At 36.8% G+C, this 26,588-nt stretch overlaps 1 protein-coding gene and 1 long non-coding RNA gene across 2 annotated transcripts in view; one reads left to right on the plus strand and one right to left on the minus strand.

Annotated features, from left to right (window-relative positions):
- LOC309501087 (CUGBP Elav-like family member 5) overlaps positions 1-26,588 on the plus strand; it is a 214,076-nt gene that overhangs the window by 162,000 nt on the left and 25,488 nt on the right. Inside the window, exons 5-6 of the mRNA XM_082173061.1 lie at positions 2,176-2,255; positions 16,286-16,444. Coding sequence (XP_082029187.1) covers positions 2,176-2,255; positions 16,286-16,444 — 239 coding nt within the window. The remainder of the gene's footprint in view (positions 1-2,175; positions 2,256-16,285; positions 16,445-26,588) is intronic.
- On the minus strand, positions 3,614-6,878 carry LOC309501219. The gene is made up of 5 exons (XR_014206784.1): positions 6,798-6,878; positions 6,158-6,248; positions 5,967-6,065; positions 5,624-5,747; positions 3,614-4,004 (listed from the first exon to the last, which is right to left on the minus strand). It is a non-coding gene; the product is annotated as an uncharacterized lncRNA (long non-coding RNA).

Below are 26,588 nucleotides of genomic sequence, written 5' to 3' on the forward strand. Positions count from 1 at the left end.
ATTTCACTGCGTCAGTCTATTCAAACACGCGCACGTCAACCCAACGCTCCTCTGAAACACTTAGTGATGGGTTTCTCATCGCTAACACAAGCCTTTCCGCCGCAGGGTGCCGATATCACCTGACAAACCCCGGCTCAGGCCAGGCAGGAGTTATTTACTCAGACTCCGAACGCTGCGTTCATTAACACACTGCAAGAGGGAAAAGTGTCAGAAAGGTCAATCGTGTTTGAAATGTGTGAAGAGGGAATCAGCGTAAGAGATTTTGAACTCAACGTGAAATCATGAAGGTTTGATGATCAGCAGCGCGTCCGATCACATGACCCTCCACTGCACAGATATCCTGTGATCAGGGCTTCACATTAACACATTAACACATTAACACAAGCCAAATGAGGGTGTATTCCAGCGGTGGGGTGTAACGCAGTCTTTGGATTTTGGATAATATCTCTTTTAAAGTCTTTTAAAAAGGCATCTGAAATAATAAACTAAGTGCAATGTAGTGTTGTCAAAAATATCGATTTTGCGATACATATCGATACTGAAATATTCAATTCAATTCAATTCAAATTTATTTGTATAGCGCTTTTCACAATACATATTGTTTCAAAGCAGCTTTACAGAAAGTGCATCTGAAACGCTTCCAATACTAATTTTCCACAGAATAGATAGACGAAACCAACTGTGCTTTCTCTCTCTCTCATCTCTCCGACAGCGAGTGACACACAAACCCGCCTCAATCTCTCACTCATTTCATTTGCTGTTACAAGGCTTGAATTTCCCCATGGGATTGCGTGTATTGCACATACTTTTACACATTCCTACAGATTTTGTGCTCAAACACCCAAAGTGCCGCACATAAAGCCGCCTCTCAGTACTAAAGTTCTTTTGCGCTGCTTATTGTGCTTAAACAGTCAAACACACACAATATAATGTCAAAAAGCCGGTCTTGGCGAGTATTCATGTAAATACAGTCGGTTATGTCTTAAGTGAACGTAAACAGTTGAGAAAGAAAACGCATGTGTAACAGTATAATGGATCTGTACATCAGGTCTTTAGACAGCAAATTATGAGATTTTTATGAGAATTTGTCAGTTTTTCCCTATGGTATATGGTATAAATTGTGGCCATTGAAAATGCAGAGTAACTTTGTAAAACCACTAACCACTAAAAGACACTTTGCTTGCTAAAAAAGTATAAACAATCAATCAGACGACAGAAGGCATGTAGGAGATTGTGTTTTGATCATATTGGTAATTAAGAAATGTATGTATTAAATCTAATACAGTAGGCTTTGTAGAGTTAAAAACACTTTTAAGTGAAATCATGGAGTTCTTGGAAGGATAATGTGCTCTAAGGGTGTGTTCACACTTGTAATTCAGTATGCTTGGTTTGTTTGATCCGGACCAAAAAAATTAAAATTTAGTCCTGGTCTGCTTAGCGTTCACATTGGCATTTTAACACCGAACCTAAAGGCACAGGGATACGTTCACAACCTGATTGGTCGGCTTTTATGGCCTATATTTTGCGACAAAACTTACCGAACATCCAAATAATGCTGTGTTCTGGGCTAAATGCACTCGTTGTGTGTGTGTATCTACATATGATGGTATTCTGACCAGCTGAGAACTCGTGAAGAGCTTATAAATGTGTAAAGGAGTCAAAAACAGCGTCAGGAATCCCTCCGTCACGCAAACCAAGATCTGCTGTGAGGAGACGCGGTTCTGATGCCTGAACTGAACTGTGATGAGCAACATCTCGACTATGACTGCATGAGGATTCTGTAGTCTTATGTTGCGTTCATATTTCTTTCGGACTGCATCGTTTGGAAGCGGACCGAGATCCATCTTTTCAGTGTCTCGATCCGCTTGTTTGGTGTCACCAGGGTTCAGATGGTGTTCACAATTATTGAAATAAACTGCACTAACAGAGTAATCGCACCAGGGTTCGTTTTAATCCAACCAAACATGCCAAGTGTGAACACACCCTTAGAAACAGCACTGAGTGTTAGTGTTTGTGAGCACGTCTTCTCTCTCATCTCCAGTGTTGCATTCACCAGAGACACACAGTTCTCTGCAGAAAACCTCCACTGCTGTTCCTCATTATTTCTATGCTCTGTGTGTGTGTGTGTGTGTGTGTGTGTGTGTGTGTGTGTGTGTGTGTGTGTGTATTTTGCAGGTTGTGCCTTTGTAAAGTTTTCAACACACACCGAGGCTCAGTCTGCCATCAGCGGGCTGCACGGGAGTCAGACCATGCCTGTGAGTACAACTACACACATGCTGCTTTTATGAGCGAGTATTAATAGAGATGACAAGAATTAATTTTTATTTTAGACATTTACTCACATGGTAAAATGACCTAACAATACACTTTCTCCTACACATTCATATACATTTTGCCCTAAAATGCGGAATAAATGAATGGATATGATATGCGTCAAGTTATACACTCACAATGTCATTTGTGAACACACACGTTCATGTAACAGCGAGCGCACACTCACACAGCTGATGTTGAAGCCAGTGAGCTGCTGTCATGTTCTGAGCTCAAACAGCATCAGTGCCAATATAAGTGCAAATGAGCTGCTGTCATCCTACCTGCTCTTCTGAATGGAGGACTATCTTACTGCTTACTACACACTAGTGTACCACACAAACCAAGACCACAATGTGTTGGAACCAAGACCTGCCATCCAATCACATTAATCACATTCACAAAAATCAGACAATACACGGCGGTATAGTGATATCCTCGCAGATGTGGTGTTGACCGGTCTTGAAATCCTCAGTCTTAGACCGAGACAAGATCGAGTACAAATGCGGTCGAGACCGAAACAAGAAAAGGTCTTAAAGGGATAGTTCACTTTGAAATAAATTTTTGGTATGTTTTAGCTTACCTCAAGGGCATCCAAGATGTAGGTGTCTTTTTTTCCGCAGTAGTTTCAATTTTTATATTTTTAGGTCAAACCGTTCTTGTCTGTCAGTCATATAATGCAGGTCTATGGTCATTATCTCAAAACACAAGCACAGAGTCCAAATTAAAACAATTCCCCGTCGTCCAAATTAAACAATTCCCCATCGTAAGTACACATTGATGGCCTAAGACACGAAACGAGCGGTTTGTGTGAGAAAACGAACAGTATTTATATCGTTTTTACCACTTATACACAGCCATGTCCGAGTGATCTGATCTGACGTGTGCGCAGACTGGTGCATAGATATATACACACTAGATGTCGCCTTGTCTACGGCAGTTCATTGGAACGAATGTCTTTAAGGCAACATCTAGTGTACACTGTAAAGAGGTTGCTGTAAATTTTACAGTAACTTACTGGCAGCTGGATGCCAGTAAGTTACTGTAAAATGTTTTACAGTATTATTACTGTATTTTCACTTACAGTATACTGTACCATTTACTGTAATTGCATTTACAGTATTATTACTGTATTTTCACTTACAGTATACTGTATCATTTACTGTACTTGCATTTACAGTATTATTACCGTATTTTCATTTACAGTATTAGTATTGTTTTTTGTTTGTTTTTTTCATTAAAATTTTCTTTTTTTAATTTATGTTTACCCCACCCCCCAAAAAATCACAATGACTCACAAACATTTGTCCTTATAATATTCTTTTTAATCGTTGAACATTTTGTTTTAGAAGTACAAATTACAAATCTTGACCTTTAGGAGCCACTAGCTGAAGAAAAAAAAAGGCAACATCTCCAAAGTCCATAGAATTAATCTCCTGGTGACCATTTATATCTGTAGCATGGCAAAAACGTACACACACTGAAAAGCAAAACAGGCCTTAAAACAATAAAATACAGTCAAAGTCAGTGTTGTGTTGTTACATTTCAGTAATTTTGCCAGTCAAAGTTGACAACCTCTCTGATGAGAAACACTGAGGGTTTCAGGCTGATGCTTTTCTTTGGACCTTTCCAGATTTCCATCTGATCTGTGCCTTTGGTGTTTGGTGCCATCAGGGTTGACTCTCAGAATGAACCTGCAAACACAAGCAGGGAAAAAATATATAATTTTTTCAGACCGGTGTTGGCAGAATTTTCCCTAACCCTCAAACTTGATGCTGCATGTACTTTGGCATTAATAAAAGCACTACATCTGATTCTGAATCCACCTACAGTAGTGGTGGGGGAAAAATCGATTCTGTTCAGTGTCGCGATATTTTGCGCACACAATTATATTGATACAGTAGCGCAAAGTATTCCAATATAGGTTATAAGGCTGTGACGGTGGCAGTTTTTTTTACCACTGCGGTGGTAATGGACCAACTACCTGCAGTGGTTGGGGGGTTATTATGAAAATTGAAATAAAAAAATTTAGTTTATTCGAGCAAAAAAGTCTTTATTTGAGCAATTCCGTCAAAGAAGCAACACAAAGCCTGTAAAGCATTCAAATACATATCAGTAAATATTAGAAACTTACATAATAGAAAAGTTAAATCTATATAAAAAAAAAAAAAACTTTCGTTTAATACTTCCACACAAAGACACGTGATTCCACATGAAGCCATACCGCTCTGTGCTTTGAGAGGGATGACACGAGGAGGAAAGAGACCATCGATCTATTTTCTGATATCTTCATGTTTTCTACTTGTTGTAAAAGGTATGAAAAGTGAATTTAATCTTCCACAAGGGCAAGACATTTAAGCTATGTTTGAAATTGCGCTGCCAAAGAGAGCGAAACTAAAAATCAAATAAACTTGACGCGCCGTACATGTCTAATAACAAGCAAAAACTGTGTTGAAATGAATCTGACGTGCAAGTAAAAATGTAGGCTATCTGTCCTACAACGTTTTTCTACTTTACCACAGTAAAGAATGTGAATGTAATAGGCCTAAATAAAAGCGAACCAAGGAAGAAACGTTTATAATCCCCTTCGAAAATCGAGACGTAAGTGAAGATTTTGGGAAAAAAACAAGGTATTAAATGCAGGGATGAGTCACATTTTTTTGGGATATTCGATTAGTTTATTTAATTATAGAATTATAGTATATCGAATAGGTTGTGTAATTATTCTCTAAAATAAAATCTCCATGTTTTTGGTGCTAATGCGGTGGTGACGCGTTCATATAATTACGTTCTGTAATAAGGTCCTGTGTCCTGAATGTTCAAGGACAAAGTTTTTGCACTAGCCTCCAGTAAATGTGTAGAAGATGTTCACAGATTTAATGTGACATTTGTAGTGAGTTGAGCAGTCTTATTTTTTGTAATGTCTTTGAATAATATGGGGGACATGAATCGCAATATATCGCAGAATCGAATCGCAATACTTGCTGTATCGCAATGTTAGGAAGCGCAATAATATTGAATTGTGGCCCAAATATCGCAATACTATCGAATCATCAAATTTTTGCCAATTTCCACCCCTAACCTACAGGGATGGTATTACCCCATAATACATTACATTAAAATCATTAAAGCTTCATTCTTTTTCAATATTCCTGTAGCTTAGATTTCCAGGGAATGGATAATTTAAATTAAACTTAATACAATGTAAGTTGCTTTGGATAAAAGTGACTTCCAAATGCATGCATGTAAATGTAATGTAATGTAATAAAAAAATAAAAAATAAATATATATATATATATATATATTGGTTTACCTGATTCTGCATTCGACAAAATAGACAGCTAATGCTGAAGAGTCGTCTGTTAGCAGTTGTAACTGGATGATGATTCTGCCCTTCATTGTCAGCATCCATGTTTTTGCTTTGAGAACAGACTCTCCTGAAACAGATAAAGTCACAGCAGCCTTTTAGTGTTATAGTTTACAGAAAAAAAAACTAAAATACAATAACAGAACTTCTTACTAACAACAATAACATGTGGGGTGAAGATGAGGTAAGATATAATGTTGTATGGTGTTTATAGTTTTTAATCAATTAAACAACATTAAAAATATTAGTTAGCAAAACTTTGCTATATTGATAATGGTATATTGCTAACCCTTTCCTCCTCCTTCTCCTCTTCCTCCTCCAACGTCAACCCGTTCTGTGTATTAGTGGAGAGCGTCAGCAGTGATGTACAGTCCGGAGGGAATGGCCGCTGCAAATTCAAAATAAAGAACAGAAAAGAACATGTTTGCCTGCTTAACTAATGCATACTTCAGCTAATTTAGTTGATGTCATCTTACTCACCTGTAGATGTTATCACCATTACGAAGGCAATCACAAAAAAGACTCCAAAATACACCTCCGACATTTCAGACGACATAATTCAGACCACAAACTTGAAAATAAAACAAAAGATGAAATTAACAATGGTGTTGGATAAAGGGTTAGTTTACTCAAAATTGTAAATTCTGTCACCATTTACTCACCCTCAACTTGTTCATAACTTCCATTAAATTATTTAATGTGCTGTATACAAAAAAATATATTTTAAAGAACATGAGCAACCAAACAGTTACTGGTCCCCATTGACATCCAAAGTATTTTTTCTATTATAGAAGTCCATGCGGACCAGCCACTATTTACCAACATTATTCAAAATATCTTATTTTATATCTTAATAATATCTTATTTTACATAAATGTTCAGACGAAAGAACTTCATGCAAGTTTAGAACACGTTGTGGGCGAGTAAATGATGACATACATAATTTTCTGTTTAAGGTGTACTACGTTATCCCTTTAACTAAGTTTTACTCAGTATTTACGCTGTACATCTGCCAAAAAGTTGTGAAAGAGGAGACAGAACATACCAAAGTTATTATGCTTCTCTGTTTAATAAGTTTACTTCGGCTAATTTAGGTGAAGGTGACCATAACGTTACATACCAGTTGATGTTATCACAATGAAAAGGCTCCAACACACTCCATCGTTGCAGATGGCATTATCCAGATCACAAACTTGAAAATAAATCATATAGGCCTACGTGAAAATATTGTTTAAAACCCGCACTTTAACAAGGGTTTCGTCTATCTCACTTTACCTCAGTATTTCACGTTGAGTTCGCTGTTAGCTCGGTTAACGTTACCGTCGAGTCGACTCCGCCCGCCTGATGAGCTAACTTGCGTTAAAGAGGCAGAGGAACACACAACCATTATTTTTTATAGTTTTAACTAAAGAATATTTCGGCTAATATAGGTGAACTTAACTTACTCACCAGTTAATATTATCACCGTGACAGCGACCCGACCGACAGTCAGGAAAAAAGACAGTAATAAAGGCACCAAAAAAAACATTCTGACGACAGTCAGGAAAAAAAGACACTAAAACCATTCAGACGAAAACAAAACGATACATCATGTTAGTTTGCTGTTAACATAAGTAAAAACATTTGAAAATGTTTATTTTACATAAAATAGAAATTATATACTAACCTTTTTGGTGAGTTACATGATCTTTTGTCCGTGCATTAACTGCCACTTCACCCCTCATAAAACACTTGAAAAGAAATCCCTCTTGCCATTGGTCAGTTTTTCGCGGGCAAGTTCACTACTGTAAATTGATTTACAGTAGTGAAGAATTACAGTAGTGACCCTATATTTTCCCATAATCCTTTGCTGTTTACAGTAACATACTGTATACATATTTTACAGTATCTTACTGTACATATTACAGTAAAATACTGTTCAAATTACAGAAATCCGTTACAGTGTATATATCTATGCACCAGTCTGCGTACACGTCAGATCAGATCACTTGACATGGCTGTGTATAAGAGGTAAAAACTATATAAATACTGTTCGTTTTCTCACACAAACCGCTCGTTTCGTGTCTTAGGCCATCAATGTGTACTTACGATGGGGAATTGTTTAATTTGGACGACGGGGAATTGTTTTAATTTGGACTCTGTGCTTGTGTTTTGAGACAATGACCATAGACCTGCTTTATATGACTGACAGACAAGAACGGTTTGACCTAAAAATATAAAAATTGAAACTACTGCGGAAAAAAAGACGCCTACATCTTGGATGCCCTTGAGGTAAGCTAAAACATACCTACAATTCATTTCAAAGTGAACTATCCTTTTAAGACCGGCCTTGAGTACTACAAGACTACTACTACACAGATACTGCAGTGCATACTATTTATTTGTTTGTTTTTGCAAATAACAAAAATGAGAATCTTAATTGGGGGGATTGCATAATATTAATTTTAACATTTTAGTTATTTTACAGTCTGCTAACAAAAAAGTAGCTAAATAAGGGGCAATATCTTTTAAATGTATCAAAATAACTAACTATATAAACTGTCTTAAAATATTGTATTTTATCTTACAACTGCATTTTATTAATTATTTGTTTCTTAATTTATTTTTATTAATCATAAACCTATTTATTTATACAAATAAATTATTTAATATTTAACTCGCACATGCAAACAGTGAGAATCTTAATTATAGGGGACTGCATAATATTAATTTTCTGCTAATGAAAAGTTGCTAATTAAAAGGCAATATCTTTTTAAATATGTCAAAATAACAAACTATATAAAAACCATCTCAAAACTATTTTATTTATTTATTTACTATATTATTGTTCATAAAATGTTTTATTTATTTATTTTAATTTAATATTAACTTGCACAAACAACGATGTGATGATGTGTTAGATGTGATATTCATTTTAATATTTAATAATAATAAATATTCAGTTTCAGTCGGTTTCCTACAGCTATTGTATGATTTCAGAAGACTTGGATTATGGCTACTTTATGATGATTTTGCATAAATTTTGAAGCATAACTGCTTTAGTCGCAATAGTTGCATGGAAAATAACTACTGTTACAACATTCCTTTTGTGTCCTTCATGGAAGAAGTTACACAGGTTGGAAATGTCATGACGGTAGATGAATTATGACAGAATTTTCGCAGAATTTTGGTGAAAAATCTATTTTGCAGAATTCCACAGCTTTTACGCCAAAATCAGCACACAAATAAAATGCTGCAGATTGTCCACGGGCCATCTGGGTATTCCTTTCACAGAGAAAAATGTACAGTATATGTATTACGTATGAAATATAGTATGCTATTCTGAACATTTCCTTTTTATTCTACAGCTCACACTCGTTTTATCACACTCTGCATGTTTTCCCACCTCTCTCTCTCTCTCTCTATCTCACACTCGAAGGTTCAGATGAATAATTCCTCTGCCACACATTGAAAGGACAGATAAAGAGGTGTATTTCTCCATCCCCTGAGAGCAGGACAAGAAGTAGAGAGAAAGAAGCGGACAGGGAGGGCTACAGAAGATCAAACCGAGGGAAAACACACTCTTACAGTGTCTAACTGTCACAGAGAAGGAAGACAGGTAGTGCAGGGATGCTTCTGATGAACCACTGTGAATGTGTGTTTAGAGATCAGCTCAACCTTGAGAGTAATTATCCTCCAATGAAACGTTCAAGGCCGTATCTCACACTCACACAGTTTGCGTACCGATAATTAAAGCATCTACATAGTTGACGACAGAATGAGAGATTGAAAGTCTTGTTCCAAAATCTTGTGAGCTTCCAACGTATAGGCACCATATCCAGCCTTAAAGACGACCTGTTATGCAGTTTTTACATTTTTAACTTTCTTTAGTGTGTAATGTTGCTGTTTATAGGGATGGTTCGGAGTAAAATCAACCTAGGATCCTTTTCACCATGACCTCGAGCCAAACACCCCCCCAGAAGTCTTTTTTTCCCTTGGTTGAACATTATTAAAGTTAGAGCTTATTTAGAGATATCAGCCAAATGTCTTAGTGCAGACGCTAATGGATCCAAGGTTGTATCTCGTAAATTACCCCACTAATAATGCCCAGAATGGTGCCAAACTTCTACAGTAGTACAAATAGGTTCTGTACTCATAAAACGAGGCATTGGAAAGTTTGTAAGTACATCAGGAGTTTATTTAAATAACATTGCCTGATGGCTAATGCTACCGCTAACCCGGATGTCGAGGTCACTTCCGTGATTTGGGAAAAGCACGTAAAAGTCCTGGCAGAAAGCGATGCATAAGGATGTAGTGTAATGACGCCCAGTTCCAGGAATGCACTAATATTTTGTTTGGTCGTACCAGTTTGCAACAATTATTAGTTAATAATAAGTTGACAACACTTCGGAAAAAATAATTTAAAAAAGCATTGCTTTCTGCCAGGACTTTTACGGGCTTTTCCCAAATCACTGAAGTGACCTCGACGTCCGGGTTAGCGGTAGCATTAGCCATCAGGCAAGTGTTATTTAAATAAACTCCTGATGTACTTACAAACTTTCCAATGCCTCGTTTTATGAGTCCAGAACCTATTTGTACTACTGTAGAAGTTTGGTACCATTCTGGGCATTATTAGTGGGGTAATTTACGAGATACAGCCTTGGATCCATTAGCGCTGCACTAAGTCATTCGACTGATATCTCTAAATAAGCTCTAACTATAATAATGTTCGACCAAGGGAAAAAAGGCTTCTAGGGGGTGTTTGGCTCGAGGTCATGGTGCAAAGGACCCTAGGTTGATTTTATTCCGAACCATCCCTTTAAGCATGAAAAAGGTCTGCAGATTTACAAAGCACAGCGGAAGTTCTTCTCTATATCAGTGTCAGTGTTTCTGAACTCCCTGAAACGCCTCCATTGTAGTCTTGAGTTTTCTTCCAGTAACGAACACGTCACAATATTCCTAATTTAAATAATTCATTCGCAGAATAAAGGGGCGGGGCCTGGTTGAGTTAGTTAGCAGTGTGTTGAATCTCTAAGTTATAGTAAGGGGCGGGACATTTCCTAAACACACTCGAAGCGCTTGACCAATCACTACACACTGCTCCAGCCGACCAATCAGAGCATGTTGTGCTTTTCAGAAGGAGGGGCTTCATAGAGACAGGAACTAAACAGAGCGTTACTGACAGACTGGGAAGAGAGGAGCTGCAACAATGGAGAATTTGTGAAAAATAAGGTGTTTTTTAATCATTCTAGCATGAAAACCTGTTCTAGTAGAGCCCGAAAACAAAATCAAGACTTTGTAAATCTGAATGTGACTAGTTTCCTCAAGGTCAGGTGATGGCGTGTTTCACAGACTTACTTTGTGATTTTAATTCTGTCCAAATCAAACAAGTCTGTATTTTTCCTCAACAAAATTACAAAGCAAATGACCGACCCTGAGAAATCTAATCCTGTCCGCATAGCAATGTCTGTGATTACGGTATATTGTTTTCACAAAGCCTCTCCTAATTTATTTTGACTTATTGAATATCCATTATATTGCTGCCTGGTGCAACTTCATTATGGATTTAGACCTTTTGCCAAATGTCTGGGTAAGAACAGCTGGCGGGTTTAGCTCTGATGGCATCCCATCTGACTTAAACAGAGAATTAAATCTGATGGGGGAGATTCTGATCACTAAATGCTCAGAACAGCATTATCAGGTATGATCTTCACTTATATCAATGTTTTCTTTTTATATAAATAAAAAATGAAACGCAGACTACTATTCAAAGTTGAAGGTCAGTAAAAATTCATCAATGATGCATTAAATTGATCAAAAGGGACAGTAAAGACATTTATAATGTTACAAAAGATTTCAAATAAATGCTGTTCTTTTGAACTTTCTATTCATCAAGGAATCCTGAAAATAAATGTATTGTGGTTTCCACACAAATATGAAGCAGCACAACTGTTTTCAACATTGATAATAACCAGAAATGTTTCTTGAGCAGCAAATCAGCATATTAGAATGATTTCTGAAGGATCATGTGACACTGAATATTTTCAGCTTTGGATCACAGGAATAAATTACATTATAAAATATAGTCAAATAGGCAGTTACTTTAAATTGTAATAACAGTTCACAATATTACTGTTTTTACTGTATTTTTGATTAAATAAATGCAGCCTTCTTTCAAAGCTTCTTTCAAAAATATTAAAAAGTCTTACAGACCCCAAACTTTTGAACGGTAGTGTAAATTAGACAATCCCAGGATGCAATGCGAGAAGGTTGTTGAAAACATCCATCTGATATGACAGACAAAGCAAGGGGAAATGTTGATTATAATTTACATATTGCAATTTATTTTGATGCAGTTGCTGCTAATGTAGTGCATTCAAAAAATTCCATTTTAGTTTAGATGCTGCAGGTGAAGGCAGTCGACAGCGAGGAAGCTCACAAGGTTTTTGGACCAGAGCCAGTGAGAGAGTGTTAAGCAGTACTGAGTTTCAGGGACATTTTAATAGTTCCTCATTACACATTCAGAGCCACGCGTTGAGTTAGCAAAGGCCTCATTAACAGCTCAGCCTTACAGTTTGTTTGAGCCCTGCAGAGCCAAACTTTCCACCATACCAATTTTAATGCATTCAGATATTTCAGCATCATTTTACAGCTTGTCACAATGATGTTCAATGTCAGATCTCAAACCTGTCCTGACAGTCCAGCTTCTTACAGAGTAGCAACCTCTAATACACCTTTACAAAAAAATACTTAATTTGATGCTCATGTTTTTTACTACTCCTAAATATTTTAGGGATGTAACGATACAAGATTTTCTGATACCAATGTCCAATTGTTTAGAATGGCATCTGCTGCTACAGTAGGGGGCGTGTCCACTCATGATGGGGGAGGAGAGAGAGAGAGAGCCAATCAGCAGTAGGGTGCGTGTCCACTCATGATGGGGGAGGAGAGAGAGTGAGCCAATCAGCAGTAGGGGGCGTGTCCACACATGATGGGGGAGGGGAGAGAGTGAGCCAATCAGCAGTAAGGGGGCGTGTCCACTCATGAATGGGGGAGGGGAGAGAGCGAGCTAATCAGCAGTATGGGGGGTTTGTGCACTCATGATGGGGAGGAGAGAGAGCGAGCCAATCAGCAGTAGGGGTGTGTCTACTCATGATGGGGGAGGAGAGAGTGAGCCAATCAGCAGTAGGGGGCGTGTCCACTCATGATGGGGGAGGAGAGAGAGTGAGCCAATCAGCAGTAGGGGGCATGTCCACTCATGATGGGGGAGGAGAGAGAGCGAGCCAATCAGCAGTAGGGGGCGTGTCCACTCGTGATGGGGGAGGAGAGAGAGAGAGAGACAATCAGCAGTAGGGGGTGTGTCCACTCATGATGGGGGAGGAGAGAGTGAGCCAATCAGCAGTAGGGGGCGTGTCCACACATGATGGGGGAGGGGAGAGAGTGAGCCAATCAGCAGTAGGGGGCGTGTCCACTCATGCATGGGGGAGGAGAGAGAGCGAGCTAATCAGCAGTAGGGGGCGTGTCCACTCATGATGGGGAGGAGAGAGAGCTAGCCAATCAGCAGTAGGGGGTGTGTCTACTCATGATGGGGGAGGAGAGAGAGTGAGCCAATCAGCAGTAGGGGGCGTGTCCACTCATGATGGGGGAGGAGAGAGAGAGAGACAATCAGCCAGTCTGTGTGCATTAGTGCATTAATGCAGCAGTGCATCAGTTTAGAACGGCTATTAACTTGCGTGTACAATAAGCTGTTTAAAACTTGCATTCTCCCGATCTATTATGAGCATCCAGATGGTATAATCAAACATGTCTTGTGGAGAACTGTTGTAAGTTAACTGTTGGAAACGGAGTGTAAAAGTGGACTTCAAAGATTTCTTATCCTGTTGCACCCTCTATAGGCCATGAAGCTTAAAGAGTCATGGCAAAGCATTATAGTCGACTAGTCATTACAACCCCTACTCTGTATTTGATCCACTTGTGTTTATGCGAGCCTTCTTTTGTTGTTGTATGATATTAAAAAAGTAAAGCATAACAGTAAAAGCATTATGAATTTTTGTAAAGACTCGCTTACAGCAGAATTAGTAATTCCACACGAGAGACATTGTCTTCACACACAGCATGAGTTTCAATGCATTTTCCCTCCTGCTTTTGATTGACAAGATATAATCGGCCCTGTTTTCAAGCAATCGGCTGATGTCTGATCATAGTGAGAATAATTGCTTTTATCAGCCAATACTGATTATTAGCCCATATATTGGTGCATCCCTAAAATAAATGCTAAAAAAATATAAAGTGGCAGTGACGTGTGTGTTTGTGTAGGATGCACACATACAGTACGATACAGTAATGGCCTGAACCCTTCAGAGTGCTCTCTTCAGTGATGCTCACTCTCACCCATAATCTGCACTGAAGTGCTGTGTAGGCTTATGATCAGGCATTACAAATCCCCAGAGGTGTAGACCTTCAGGGTCTCTCTCTCTCTCTGTCTCTCAGATGAGGGGAATATTCTGGCCTTTAGGGATGAAAGGTCAAGTGGTGCAGTAAATCATCAAGAGCCTTTTAATGAGCCTGTGTGTGTGTGTGTGTGTGTGTGTGTGTGTGTGTGTGTGTGTGTGTGTGTGTGTGTGTGTGTGTGTGTGTGTGTGTGTGTGTGTGTGTGTGTGTGTGTGTGTGTGTGTGTGTGTGTGTGTGTGTGTGTGTGTGTGTGTGTGTGTGTGTGTGTGTGTGTGATTATGTGATGTTGCACTGCACTTTTTATAAGCACCAAGAAAGTGCAAGAAAAATATAAACGATAATTACCTGTATGATTTTCTTTCTGTGGAACATGAGATTTGATCTGGTTTATGGTCTTTTGGATGCAGTAACAACAAAAGAGGACTGATGCTTTTAAGCTTCAAAAGGGACCACTGTTTATAGTTTTAATTCATATTTTGAATTTTTTTTAATTATTATAAAAAAAAAAAAAAATGTACTTCCAGGTAATTTTAGTGCTTCAACCAAACTTAGTTTAGTTAGTTGACAAGGCATCATTTTAGTCTTTTCATTTATAGTTTATTTTATTTCAGTTTTATTTTAATTAACAAAAAGTTCTCATAGTTTTAGTTAACAACAATAACCCTGAAAACGACACAAAAGCACCATAAAAGTACTCTGTTTAAATACAAAATATAATAGTACATTTTATAGTATTTATAAAAGTACAAATGATACTGTTTGTCTATAATTCTAGTTTTTTTAAGTCACATGTTAGCTTTATTACAGCAGATAACAGCCTTATTTGGAGGGGTAGATTAAATTTGGAAGTTGTTTTTAGTGCAAGAAACAAACATTTCTACAAAATGAAAATTGCAACAAAAGTGTATAATATAATGATTTTAATTCATGTGTAAGCAATTGTATATATATATATATATATATTTGGTTTATTTCAATGCTTTTGCGTTCGCTCGCAAAACTTTTGCGTCCGTTTGAGCTTCTCAGGGGAAAGCAAACATTTTGCAAGCAAACGCAAAAGCATTGAAATATGTCTTTTACTCCCATCTCATATTTTTTCCATCATCATGTCCTTTTAGGGGCTCCATGTGTTGCGGGGTCATCCTACAGTGCATAGTTTGCCTAAAATGTTAATCAACTTTCATGCCACATGGTTTTTCTTGCATAGATGTACCCCAATTAACACAAACTTTTCAACCACTTGACAGGCAAATGCCCCCAATCATTCTCTTTGACATAAAATTGAAATTATTGATACATATTTAAATTAAAATGTAGTTAACGCCCCTTAAACTCCAGTCCACCCTGTTACATCGGTGCTATTTGCCCTTTAAAGGGATAGTTCACCCAAAAATGAAAATTCTGTCAGTAATTACTCACCCTCATGTTGTTCCAACCCCGTAAGACCTTCGTTCATCTTCGGAACACAAATTAAGATATTTTTTATTAAATCTGAGAGCTGGCTCACTCCTCCACAGGCTTATGGACACTATAACTTGCTGGCCCAGAAAATGTGTTAAAGACATAGTTAATATAGTCCAAGTGACTCCAGTGGCTCAATCTTAAGTTTATAAAGTGATGAGAATACTTTTTGTGCACAAAAACAAACATGAGGGTGAGTAATTACTGACAGAATTTTCATTTTTGGGTGAACTAACCCTTTAAAATCTTAAAGGTATGCCCTAAATCACATGACATGCTAGAAGTGACATCATTTCCTTTGGGTAAAGCAACTCAGTCATGAACTTCTCTCTTATCCCCATTTCTAGGTGACTTATCTAATAGCGTAAAACAGAACAGTCTACCCTGTTGTATCAATTTATTCTGTTATCCTAACATAAAAATGTTATTTTTTATTTTTAAAAAATACAGATTTTATATAACATTCTCCCTAAATGTTAATCTTCTGCTCGCATTTTGTTCTTTCCTAGTAATGGGCCTGAAATTAGCTGCAAACGTCCACCCTGTTACACATTGTATTGTAAATATGGCGTGTAACATATGCCATAAAATGTGAGTGAAATCTGAAATATGTGGTCAGGATTATTAGGTGAAACTAGCCTGAGCTTGACCGGTGTGTTTGTGTGATTCTCCCTGCAATGTTACTGATATGTACAACTGTTCATGTGTCTCTCGCAGGGAGCTTCGTCGAGTCTGGTGGTAAAGTTCGCTGACACCGATAAAGAGAGGACCATACGCCGCATGCAACAGATGGTGGGTCAGTTTGGCATATTCAACCCCACCGTGGCCCTGCCGTTCAGCACCTACAGCAGCACCTACAGTACTTACACACACGCGGTGAGCACACACAACACGCTTCTGAAGCTTCTGAGGTCTAACAGCCTCAGATTAATGAACACTGTCCTTGTCTCAAGACGTTTTTCACTCTGCTGAATAATGCATGAACATCATTTCAATTCCTGACCCATGAATACTTGCAGAAAAGCGCAAGAGTTCCCGTGCAATTTGAACTCTTGCTCCCATCGGACTCTTCAGAATATAAGTAACAGGAATCAAATTGATCCTGAGTGCCGTTTTTACAGTTTATTTGCATTTTGAATAGTTGGCTTTGATTATAAAGGACACTCTTATAACCTGTGGTGTTGAGTTCGTGTGATTGCCGTAGAGCCGAGCGAATATATTTAAGGTATGAAATTTATGAAAATAAGCAACATGCACTTTTTATTTGGCCATTAAGTTTCCTAAAGACATTGTAAAAAGACCAGGACTTCTATGTCTTGTGACTTACGAGTATTAAAGGATTAGTTCACTTTAAAAAAAAAAAATTGCTGATAATTTACTCACCCCGATGTCATCCAAGATGTCCATGTCTTTCTTTCTTCAGTCGAAAAGAAATTAAGGTTTTTGAGGAAAACATTCCTGGATTTTTCTACACAGAATGGACTTCAATGGCAACCAACTATACCAATGTTCAGAGAAGGTTCAAATGTCTGTCTCAATGAAGCTTCAAAGTCTCGCCAATATAAATATAAATATAATATAAAGTTGAGAAATAGGGTCTTATCTCGTGAAATTTTCAAAAACAAAATATATATATATATACTTTTTAACCACAAATGCCCGTCTTGTACCATCTCTGAGATGCGTCACGTATTACGTCGTAACGTTGGAAAGGTCACGAAAAAAAAAAGTAATAATAATGAATTAAAACAAAGATGTCAGACGATTTTGAAGTTGGAGGAGAAAATTAGATGAAAATTTTCGCCCTTCCCAACATTTTTGAACCGGAGAACACAGACAAATAACTTAGAAAGATGACGTGACGCGTGACATTTCCAACGTGATGACGCAATGCGTGGCGCATCTCAGAGATGGTACAAGACGGGCATTTGTGGTTAAAAAGTATATATACACTACCGTTCAAAAGTTTGGGGTCAGTAAGAATTTTAATTTTATTTTTGGGGGAAATAAATAAAATAAATCAATAGTTTTATTCATCAAGGATGAGTTAAACTGATCAAAAGTTACAGTAAAGACATTTATAATGTTAGAAAATATTCTATTTTAAATAAATGCTGTTCTTTTGATCTTTCTATTCATCAAAGAATTTAGAAAAAAATTTGTACACAACTGTTGTCGACATTGATAATAATAATGAATGTTTCTTGAGCATCAAATCATCATATTAGAATGATTTCTGAAGGATCTTGTGACACTGATCATGTGACACTGTGACACTGTGTTTTGGGGATATTGAATTTATTTTTAGAAACAAACCTTGTTGTATTATGTTAATTTAACACTGTGAAGCTGCTTTGATACAATCTGTATTGTGAAAAGCGCTATACAAATATACTTGACTTGACACTGAAGACTGGAGTAATGATGCTGAAAATTCAGCTTTGATCACAGGAATAAATTACAGTTTAAAATATATTAAAATAGAAAACAGTCATTTTAAATTGTCATAATATTTCACAATATTACTGTGTTTTTTGTTTAGTTTTTTTTATCAAATAAATGCAGCCTTGGTGAGCAGAAGATATATATATTTTTTAAACATTAAAAAATCTTATTGACCCCAAACTTTTGAACGGTAGTGTATATATATATATATTTTTTTTTAATGAGCGATGGTTTCGCTAGATAACATTTACATTTAGTCATTTAGCATTTAGATAAGACCCTTATTTCTCGACTTGGATCGTGGCGAGACTTTAAAGCTGCATTGAGACAGACATTTGAACCTTCTCTGAACATTGGTATAGTTGGTTGCCATTGAAGTCCATTCTGTGTAGAAAAATCCAGGAATGTTTTCCTCAAAAACCTTAATTTCTTTTCGACTGAAGAAAGAAAGACATGGATATCTTGGATGACATCGGGGTGAGTAAATTATCAGCAATATTTTTTTTGAAAGTGAACTAATCCTTTAAGTCCAAGATTTTCATAGCTTCTCTTATTTAAACATGGCATTACAGTTGGTAAATTTAGTTAATTTCTATGAATCAGTTCAAATGGTCAATTCCAGTGAACTCTGATTCAATAAATAGTTTGCACCAATCAATCAATCAATTAAAAAATGCACTGAAGTCTGCATGTAGCCGTTTTTAATGTGCTTTGTATAGGATTATTTAGGTGCATATAAATGAAAATTATTAAATATCACTCTTCCTTGTGTCGTTTAATGGAAAACATGATTATTTTTAATGCTGTTTTACTTTCTATGTGAATCATTTAAATCAACTTGGCAGCCACTGCTGTTTCATTGAAATGATGGTTCCTTTTAAGCCATTTCAGAGAAAATACATAAATATAGAGATATATATCAAATATTACCAAAAGGCTGAAAAATATCAAGATTATTTTTATTAGCTTCATCACCCTGGCCTAGTTCGGCACTCTTTGCGTGGTTGGAAAAGCCAAATGCGTCTTTGAGTAATTCATCTTCTTTAGATGAATCCCAGTTCATTTACGGAATGGATAATGTATTCAAAGCACATGGATTTCTGTGCATATTCATAAGCGTATTACTTGAAACGATAACGGCATTAGATACAGATTAAGCCTGTGATCTGATAGTGTGGAAGTTAGCCGCTATTTTAAATACTTTTTAGCTCATGGAGTCTCACAGAAGTGGGAAGTTTGAGGATCCGCATCACGTGTCAGACGGGCTCTATATATAGCATATACCCTGCAGGCCTTCGGTTTTAATTACACTGCGCTGAAGTGTGTGCATATGTGTGTGTGACATTTCAAACTACAGCTTTGATTTTATAATCCATACGATCCTTCGCCACAACCGTGTGCGCCTCCTCGCCATGTTAGCAGCTTGCTGCTTATTATCCTGTTCGTGCGTGAACATACTGGGATATCTGTGTGCAATTCCTTCTGTGACGTCTAAACATGGAGCCAACAGAAGGAAAACCCCCAGGTATCCCATCATCCACCTGTTCTGTGTCCCTGTACACAGTAAATACAACCACACATGTATAAACACACACAAAATCTGAATTGTGCACACAGATAACTCAGGCATGCTGTCGACTGCATGAACACAAACGCTTTCCGTTGCGTCACAAAATGTGTCCGAATTCAGGAGCAGTATGGCAGGAATTCAGTGTTAATTTACTCATTAAAATACTATTTAAAGGTGTGTTATTATTTTTTATTATATTTTATTTTTTATATTTTCTGGTTTAATTTAAATTTTATTATTTATACAAATTTTGTTGTTCTTTTTTAATGACTATCATTTTTATTAAGTATTAGTTTTTAGTTTTAGTTATTTTGGTACTTCAACCTAAGAAATATTGTCTTGGCAACTAGCTGAAATAAAAATAGTTTTTTTTGTATTTAATATGACTATATTTATATTAATATATAAGTTAAATATTTAAAATAAATATGACTATACTTTTTTAAATATTAGTTTTTTGTTTGTTAAAGTTTAAGGTTGTTTTTTATGTAATATTAATATGTTAATATTATATTTAATATAAATATGGCTATATTGTTTTTATTAAGTATTAGTTTTTAGTTTGTTTTAGTTTTTTTTATATATTTAAAATAAGTATGTAAATGTAATAATTTTATATTTAATAAATATAAAATGGACTATATCAGTTTTATTAAGTATTAGATTTTAGTTTTAGTTTTACTTATTTTAGTAATTCAACCTAAAGTAAATGAAAATGTGAAATATTGTCTTGGCATATAGCTGAAATAAAATTGGTTATTTTTTATTTAAATGAATATTAATATGACTCTACTTGTTATAAGTAGGCCTACTAATATTTTTTTATTATTTTTTTTTTAGTTTATAAGTTTTATATTGAATACAAATGTAAGTTTCTATAAGTTTTATATTTAATATAAATATATAAATGTAATATTTTATATTTAATAAATATAAAATGACTATATCGTTTTTATTGTTTTAGATTTTAGATTTTAGTTTTTGTTTATTTAGATTTTGTTATTTTAGAATTTCAACCTAAACTAAACAAAAATGAGAAGTATTTTCTTGACAACTATCTGAAATAAACTAAGTTTATGATTTTCTAAATTTAAATAATTAAAAAATGTTGGTGGTGGGGGGGGGGGGGGGGGGGTAGATTTAGTTAACGATAATAACACTGGAAGTCTTTTTCTAAGGCGAGTTTTCTCTTTCAGGTCAGCTACTTAACATTAGTTAAGCTGACAGTACCTACACGAATAGTTACACATCTGGCTTAATGGCACAGATGTAGCATTCACGTGTGCATGCATATATATGCTTTGTTTCGCATAGATATGTCTATTCTAGATACACACATAGCACATTACAGACCACATATACACACAAACCCAGTTCCCTCAGCAGGTTCAGACTCTTCTTGCATGTAACCTGACTGATTTAAATTGCATGTGGATTATTTAAATGGGAATGAGTAGCACTTCAAACATTGCCTTAAATCGTGAAATCCTGCCCTAGGGGAAACAAACGAACACACACTATCTCACACACACACACACACTAAGTGAAATAGACTATTCATTTTGGTCATAGTGTGATACGGCAGCACACAGGAACTGTTGGGATTATACAACCTGCCAACAGCATTTGCATAATAGCATGAGAGCTTTTTAGGAAGATTTCTGGTTTGGGTTGAGTTAGTTAAAAAGTGTGCTGTGGTTTCAGAACCGTTTCATAAAGATTGCCAACTCTGACTGACAGTGAAGAGTGCAAAAGAAGACAGAATAATATAGAGTAGAATTGAACAGAACCATAGAATCTAGCAAAACAGAGTCACAGAATACAGCAGAACAGAAAATAACCATTCACACAAACTTGATCAAGTTTGGACTCCCTTGATGTACATGAATCGGCCACTTTTTTTTTTTTAATAGGTACAGATGTTCAACTGCTTGTCAATGCAAATATCTAATTAGCCAATCACGTGGCAGCAACTCAATGCATTTAGGCATGTAGACATGATCAAGACGATCTGCTGGAGTTCAGACTGAACATCAGAATGAGGAAGAAAGATGATTTAAGTGAGTTTGAACGTGGCATGGTTGTTGGTGCCAGACGGGCTGGTCTGAGTGTTTCAGAAACTGCTGATCTACTGGGATTTTCATGCACAACCATCTCTAGGGTTTACAGAGAATGGTCAGAAAAATTGAAAATATCCAGTGAGTGTCGGTTCTGTGGGTGAAAATGCTTTGTTGATGCCAGAGGTCAGAGGAGAATGACCAGATTGGTTCAGCTGATAGAAAGACAACAGTAGCTCAAATAACCACACGTTCACCGAGGTCTGCAGAAGAGCATCACTGAACACACAACACGTCCAACCTTGAAGCAGAAGAGCTCTAGCAGCAGAAGACACACACCGGTGTCACTCCTGTCAGATAAGAACAGAAACTGAGGCTATCATTCGAACAGGCGCACCAATATCGGACAATAGAAGATTGGAAAAAAACTGGTCTTATGAGTTTCCATTTCTGCTGTGACATTCAGATGGTAGAGTCAGCATTTGGTGTAAACAACATGAAAGCATGGATCCATCCTGCCTTGTGTCAGCGGTTCAGGCACAAAGCTCACATCATCTGAAACTGGTTTCTTGATCATGACAGTGAGTTCACTAAACTCAAACGGCCTCCACAGTCTCCAGATCTCAATCCAATAGAGAATTTTTGAGGTGTGGAGGAACGGGAGATTTGCATCATGGATGTTCAGCCGACAGCCGATCTGCAGGAACTGTGTGATGCGATCATGACCATATGGACCAAAGCCTCTGAGGAATGTTTCCAGCACCTTGTTGAATCTCTGCCATCAAGAATTAAGGCAGTTCTGAAGGCAAAAGTGAGTCCAACTCGGTACTAGCAAGGGGTACCTAATAAAGTGGCCGGTAAGTGTAGAATTAGTATGAAGAATAAGCAGATAAGCAATAATAAGCAGAATAGTATGGTATGGAATGGAATGGAATGGAATGGAATGGAATGGAATGGAATGGAATGGTATGGTATGGTATGGTATGGAATGGAATGGAGTGGTGTGGTAAGGAATGGAATGGAATGGAATGGTATGGTATGGAATGGAATGGGGTGGAATGGAAAGGAATGGGGTGGAAAGGAATGGTATGGTAGGTATGGAATGGAATGGAATGGAAAGGAATGGAATAGTATGGTATGGTATGGAATGGAATGGAATGGAAAGGAATGGAATAGTATGGTATGGAATGGAATGGTATGGTATGGTATGGTATGGTATGGTATGGTATGGTATGGTATGGACTGGAATAGTATGGAATGGAATGGAATGGAATGGAATGGAATGGAATGGAAAGGAATGGAATGGAAAGGAATGGAATGGAATGGAGTGGTGTGGTGTGGTGTGGTGTGGTGTGGTGTGGAATGGAATGGAATGGAATGGAATGGAATGGAATGGTATGGTATGGAATGGAATGGGGTGGAATGGAAAGGAATGGTATGGTAGGTATGGAATGGAATGAAAAGGAATGGAATGGTATGGAATGGAATGGAATGGAATGGAATGCTAGAAATGGTATGTTAGTCATAAATACCAGCATGTGGTTGTTTTTATTTCTCGTTCATGCTCCGAATGGATTGTGAATTGCATCTCTATTCTAATTTCATATTTACTTCATTTGAAGCAAAAAAAAAACCTAGAACTTCTTAAAAATCCCCATGTAGAATTAACATAGGAGGCATAACATCTCAATGTGTGCATGATCAGTGCATTACAAATCATAGTACAGTATGTTAAAAATGGTGTGCCAAAGTTTCCAGGATGCATTTTTGAAAAGTTTGTATTCATGCATTATTTTTCAGCTAATATTCCCTATAACTTCTTACAGATGAAGAGTTTGCAGTGGTTCTTATAGACTTTTTTCTGTTATAAAATAGATGCTGCCACAGCAGTTTTGAAAGGTTTGAACCTGGAAGTTGTCAAGAAAAGATTTCCTGTAAGCAGGGTCGTTCAGTCATCCAGAAACCAAAATAGATTAGTCATGTCAAGTAGTTTATCTATCTTTTTTTTTTTATACTTTTGAGCAGCAGTGCAAAATTAAAAATGATGAATTATCTAAATATACATACACAAATGCAGTGTGGTAAAGTGAGATCATTTGAAACTGCACTAGTAAGGATTATTTGACAGTGCATTGGAACAAACAGGGCACTGTACTCTATATCCCACAATGCACTGCTCTAGCGCTCTCTCTGGCACTGCACTGATGTCTCAAAGGCCTGGCACTGGAATAGACAACACAAATAAAAGCGGGAGAGGATTGGAAGCTGTAATGTTCCAGTGCGCTCTGCTCAAGAACCAAAGCACGAGCCGTCGAGCACTGAAGGGCATTTCAGAAACCTTTCCCAGTGCAAACAAAGAACAGGCCACAAATCCACTACGTTCGGCAGTGCAATTCTGCCGTGTCACGCTTCAATCGAAAGGCTTTAACTTTTGACCATGAAGGGAGTTAGTGCACACTGATGATGTTCATTTGGTGAACAGAGCTCCAGACTGATGAAAACATGCTGTAGTTTGAAAACACTGGGAGTGGGTGTGTTGTGTTGTGATGGAGAAGATGTCGGTGGTTTGCAGCGCCTCCTGGTGGATCTCGGCACAACTGCACACACCAACCGCCTGGCTCCTGCTCAGACTCTCTGCTTTTGCAAATCATAAGCAAACAGTTCAGATGATATTAACCTGACGCAGGTATTTGTTATGTTAATTATGATTTGTTCTCAGCATACTTGCTGTTTGATGTGATTTTTCTGATTCTAATCCATTTGTGCCTGCTTTGTTTGACTAGAGCACACAAACAAACCAGCAACGATGAGCCTCAGCTAGGGGTGGGCAGAAATGTTATATCACGGTTATTATTATTATTATATATCTATGTATATATATATATATAGATTTTATATTTGATATATAGATTTTAACTATATATATATAATCACTTTATTATTATTTCTGGCTGGAAATTCAACCTCAAAATGTTTAAATGCTGTTCTTTTGAACTTTCTGTTCATCAAAGAATCCTGAAAAAATGGGTTTCCACAAAAATATTATAATAATAATAAATGTTTCTAAATCAGAATTTTAGAATGATTTCTGAAGGATCATGTGACACTGAAGACTGGAGTAATGATGCTGAAAATTCAGCTTTGACATCATAGAAAAAAAAAAACATTTTAAAATATATTTAAACTGAAAGCAGTTATTTTAAATAATATTTCACATTATTACAGTTTTTACTGTATTTTTGACCAAATAAATGTAGCCTTGGTGAGCATAAGAGTCTTCTTAAAAAAAAAATATATATATATATATTTTTTTTTTTTTTTTTTTAAGAAGTCTCTTATGCTCACCAATAGAAGTCTCTTATGCTCTTATATATATATAATATTATTATTAACTGCAAAAAAGATTTTCTTACTAAGTATGTTTGTCCCATTTTGCAGTTTAATATCTAAACATTGTTAAATCAAGATCCATTTACTTGAGAAGCAAAATCACTTGAGATATGTATCCGAATTTAGTGAGTTTATGCTTAAAACAATAAAAATTAATCCACCAGTGGAGTCAGAAACATAAACTTAATTCATAGGGAAAGTAAGGTTATTTTTATTACGTTGCCATTGGCAGATAATTCATGTTTTGTTTTTGTTTTTTTGTATGGCAAGACATAGAAAATAATAGAAAATAGAAATTTGTATAGAAAATAATTTTTGCAGTGCACAAACCATCAGATTTTTGGTTATAAATGAAGTAATCTGCGTGCTATCTGCTGGACATAAACGCCACAGCTGGATCGGTTGACACATTTCCATCATGGCACGGTGAGACCGCCCAACCATTTAAACTACAGCTACAGTCTGAATGAATGGCAAAGCAAGTAATTATTGTCAGCGGTTTGGACATCTCATTTCTTCATGCACCAAACACTTCCATTTTCCCAAGCCTTCCCCCCCCAAGACGTGTCAGCACGTCCTCACAAACATGCACAAACACGCGTGTCACCCCGTGAGCGACTGGAGGCTTTGCATTGAGCTGTGCCTCTCGAAGCGCCTCTACAACAGTAATTGGCCCATGATGGAGCGCTGATTGCCTCGGAGTACCTGGGGAGTTCAGCACACATTAGCATTCAATAAAATCGCAGATGCATACACAAACACACGCGCTCCTGTAAATGAGTTTATCACTGAGGCTTTCTCCTCGTCTTTGTGTCTCAAGGCTGGACGGGAGTTTATTTGCCGTGTGAATTTGGTCAGCAGAAGTGTTCGCAATTCATTAAACTGAACTAAAGCTGCACTACTGATATTCTGCACCACAGTTACATTTATATGGACATTTTTATAGAGTTTGAGGAAATTATTAATAAACAGCGTGCCACAGAGTTATGATTAACCTGAAATGATTTGTTTTTATTATATTTTCCGCTACTACATGATAACCATATTCATGTACAGTACTGTTTTGCATCTTACTTTTCAGAGAATACCATGGTACTTTTATGTATATGTTTTGCTAATGTTGCAAATGAATGTGGATTCTGTGTTGATAAACCATCTCTTCATGGCTAAACAAAGTAACATCATTAAGAATGCATGCTAATGGTTAACCCAGTAGATCAGTGTGGTCTATATTGATGCATGTATGGATTACACTCACGTCGAGCTGCGGTCAGTGGGTGTGTGTAGTTACAAGCGTCTTCTAGAAGGCTAATTTGTATCAGTTCCACATAAACAAATACTAATATGTGTGTGTGTGTGTGTGTGTGTGTGTGTGTGTGTGTGTGTGTGTGTGTGTGTGTGTGTGTGTGTGTGTGTGTGTGTGTGTGTGTGTGTGTGTGTGTGTGTGTGTGTGAGACTTAAAACTCACTTTTATTCATTGGCCTTTAAACCAGCCTGAGAGTTTATTTCTGCATTTTATTCTTTTAGTTTGTCACTTGATTAACTGTGTTTTGTGCTA

Source organism: Leuciscus leuciscus, assembly GCF_965113295.1.
Source record: "Leuciscus leuciscus genome assembly, chromosome: 6".
In the NCBI taxonomy this organism is placed as follows: Eukaryota; Metazoa; Chordata; class Actinopteri; order Cypriniformes; family Leuciscidae; genus Leuciscus; species Leuciscus leuciscus.